At 36.7% G+C, this 2,959-nt stretch overlaps 1 protein-coding gene across 1 annotated transcript; it reads right to left on the bottom strand.

Annotated features, from left to right (window-relative positions):
- Positions 1–454: 454 nt before the first annotated feature.
- Positions 455–1,911, bottom strand: LOC111998897 (pentatricopeptide repeat-containing protein At3g57430, chloroplastic-like). The gene is made up of 3 exons (XM_065773005.1): positions 1,669–1,911; positions 838–1,244; positions 455–746 (listed from the first exon to the last, which is right to left on the bottom strand). The coding sequence occupies exons 1-3, from the start codon at positions 1,909–1,911 to the stop codon at positions 455–457; spliced, it is 942 nt and encodes a 313-aa protein (XP_065629077.1).
- Positions 1,912–2,959: the final 1,048 nt, after the last annotated feature.

The raw sequence follows: 2,959 nt of genomic DNA, 5'->3' as shown, positions 1-2,959 counted from the left end.
TCTGCCCGTGCGTTTAGTGTTAGAAAGCAACTTGCCTCAGACCTTAAGGTGACAAACGCACTATTGGCCTTTTATTCTGATTATCATCAGCTCTCCTCTTCTGTTCAGTTATTTAACATGACGGCTATAAGAAATGTTGTATCATGGAATACTTTGATATCTGGTATGTACACAATGGTGATGTAGAGAAGACTACTGCTTTTCTTCACCAGATGCATAAAGATGGCATGGAGTTGGATTTTGTTACCCTGATAAGTATTCTGCCTGTTTTTAGTGAGAGAAAAGATTTGTTGCAAGGAATGGCTATTCATGGTTTTGCTATAAAAACTGGGATTGCCTCTGATGTTTCTTACTAAATGCCCTCATTAGCATGTATTGCTACTGCAGAGATCTTGAAGCTGGGAGGTCACTTTTTGAAGTCATGCCTCAAAGAAATGTTGTGTCTTGGAATGCTCTAATAACTGGCGTTTGTCACCTTAAGGTCTGAGGCAAGTTGCTTTCTAACACTAAACGCACGGGCAGACTTGCCCAGCAAAACAGCCTGTAGCTTGGAGCAGGCAGAAAGAACACTAACAATGGAGACTGCATCTGGGTTGCATCTAGCTAACTGCATTTCACGAAATGTGGCCAAACTTGCATACCATTGCCCATTATGCACATACCCAGAAACCATAGAATTCCATGACAGGAGATTTCTATTGGACATCTGATCAAAAAGTATGTACGCTGAATTGAAATCTCCAAAGCTTTGAATACATAGATACAAGGGCTGTTAACATGGGATGTTGATACCCTGACCCATGCTTTATAACACATGCATGAAGGGATTCACCAAACCAAAGGCTATTGGAGTTCTCACATGATGGGATGATGGACACAAAAGTGACCAAATTAGGCTGCAAGCCAGCACGGATCTTTTGCCGGAACATCTCAAAGGCTTCAAAATTGTTTTGCCTCTGTGTATATGCAGATATCATAGCATTCCAAATAGTAACATTCTTTTCCAGAATAAAATCAAACACACTTCTAGCAGCCGATAAATCCATGTCAATAGCATACATTGAAATTAAAGCAGGCACCAAAAAATTATTTGAAAAATATCCAGATTTGACAGCAAATCCATGAAGACATTTACCAACATTTAAACATCCCAAACGAGAGCAGACAGGAATTACGCTGGCAAAAGTGCTGACGTTGGGCTTCAAACCCATCACAAGAATCTGCCTGAAAACCTCCAAGGCTTCCTGATCAAACCCATTTGAAGAATAACCAGCAATCAATGCATTCCAACAAACCAAGTCTGGTTGTGGATGCTCTTACGGGAGGAAGTATACTCTGTTTTGGGTGTACGCTTTCTCCCACTCAGTGATGACTCCAAGATATTTTTTTTAAGGAGATCAGTAGTGTCAAAATTAAGACTAGTTTGAAGAGAATGCTTATTTATTTATTTTGTTTAACGAATAAGCAATTTTAACTGTAATACTACTGATGCAACACTTTTATAATAAAATATAAGAAGTAAATTGTTAAAGGTATGTAAAAAGCTAATGTCAATTATGAACTTAGATCAAAATCTATTACAATATACCACTTAATATTTATTGTAAAATTATTGTGAAAGTAGCACTAAAATAATTATATTCAATCTTATTTCAATCAAGTTTAAACAAAATTTAGGTTCAAGGTGGGGTCATCGGCGTTGTCAGGCCAATACATCATCCATTGTTCAAGTTCCTTTATGGTAATCCCATCCAAAAGTTCATTCTCTTCGTCACTGCTCTCTGCCACGTCTTTCATAATCTGCGTATCACTCTCTGCCATCATCTCCACATTAACATTTGGATTAACCTCCTGAGCTTGTTCATCATGATGATCATCTCTTTCAACCTCATAGTCTGACAATGGTTTCATTTTCGTTTTATTGGATAGTTAGAAACACTAATAAATGTTAACTAATTGAACTATAAGGCTCTTAGATTTGTAATGGTCATCATATGTTATACTCATACTTTCTTCTTCTTCTTTTCTGGCTTAATCAAAGATGCTAAATCATACTTAAAGACGTGTTAGGGATGGAATTGGGAAACCTTATGTAGTAACAATTAAATTAATTGACATAACTCACTTGAGAGCATGCATGAGACCAGGTCAAAACTTGTATAAAGAAGATAGAGTTTGAATTCTTTTAACGGAGAAGTACACTCGTACGTAGTGTCAGTACTTTTGGAACACACAGCCGTTGCTTAGCTCTGCTGGCTGTTAAAAAGGTCCAAAATGTCCAAACCAAATGCACAACCTTAAACGTGTAAAATTGAATTACTGAAAATCATGGATCTCATGGTGGCAATTCAAAAATTGAGTTACTGCCATTCTGGGCCGCCACCGCCTTCATGTGTGAACGAATTAGAGCACATTCTTCAACCTCTCTTTTTTTTTTGTCATTTCATTCCCAGATTTTTCACGAAAAAAAAAAACACTATTATTGACTAGGGAGACTTTATCGTGTGACAGTTTATGGTGTTGTAATATCATTAATTCAGCATTTTTTAATAGTTTAACTTTTTAGGACATTGAGAAATAGACTATATTTCTCATTTTAAAAATGTTGAATAACCATGCTTGAAGTCCAAGCTTTGTTTTAATTTAACTTATTGAAAATAGTTTTTACAGTACTATTCAACTTTGTAATTTTTACAGTTTATAGTTTGCCCTAATTTAACATTTGCTTGAACTTCCTATCTCCTTTTCAAAACATTTTTTTCACATAAATATATCGGGAGGAAAGGTAACGATAGCAAGCCCCTCCCCAGCCAGAGAGCTCCAAGACAAGGGAACGGTGGTCAACCATTCACTCTCTAGATTCATATTGATCAATATATCTTTTGCGTCCTGCTAGTTCGCTAAGTAGGCTTACTCTACCACGGGGCAACAAAGGCTAGAACTATTCTTGCAAAACAAT

The sequence above is a fragment of the Quercus suber genome, unplaced genomic scaffold, assembly GCF_002906115.3.
Source record: "Quercus suber isolate HL8 unplaced genomic scaffold, Cork oak 2.0 scaffold_67, whole genome shotgun sequence".
In the NCBI taxonomy this organism is placed as follows: domain Eukaryota; kingdom Viridiplantae; phylum Streptophyta; class Magnoliopsida; order Fagales; family Fagaceae; genus Quercus; species Quercus suber.
The sequence above is the reverse complement of the archived record's forward strand: the minus strand, read 5'-3'. Positions and strand labels throughout refer to the sequence as shown.

What these genes read in the sequence shown, in the direction of transcription:
- LOC111998897 (XM_065773005.1), bottom strand. Translation starts at nt 1,911, where the DNA reads ATGAAACCATTGTCAGACTATGAGGTTGAAAGAGATGATCATCATGAT. An exon ending in CCACCTTGAACCTAAATTTT is followed by an intron (nt 1,245 to 1,668) that starts GTTTAAACTTGA and finishes GGGTTTGATCAG; the next exon opens with GAAGCCTTGGAGGTTTTCAG. An exon ending in GAGAACTCCAATAGCCTTTG is followed by an intron (nt 747 to 837) that starts GTTTGGTGAATC and finishes ATGTATTCAAAG; the next exon opens with CTTTGGAGATTTCAATTCAG.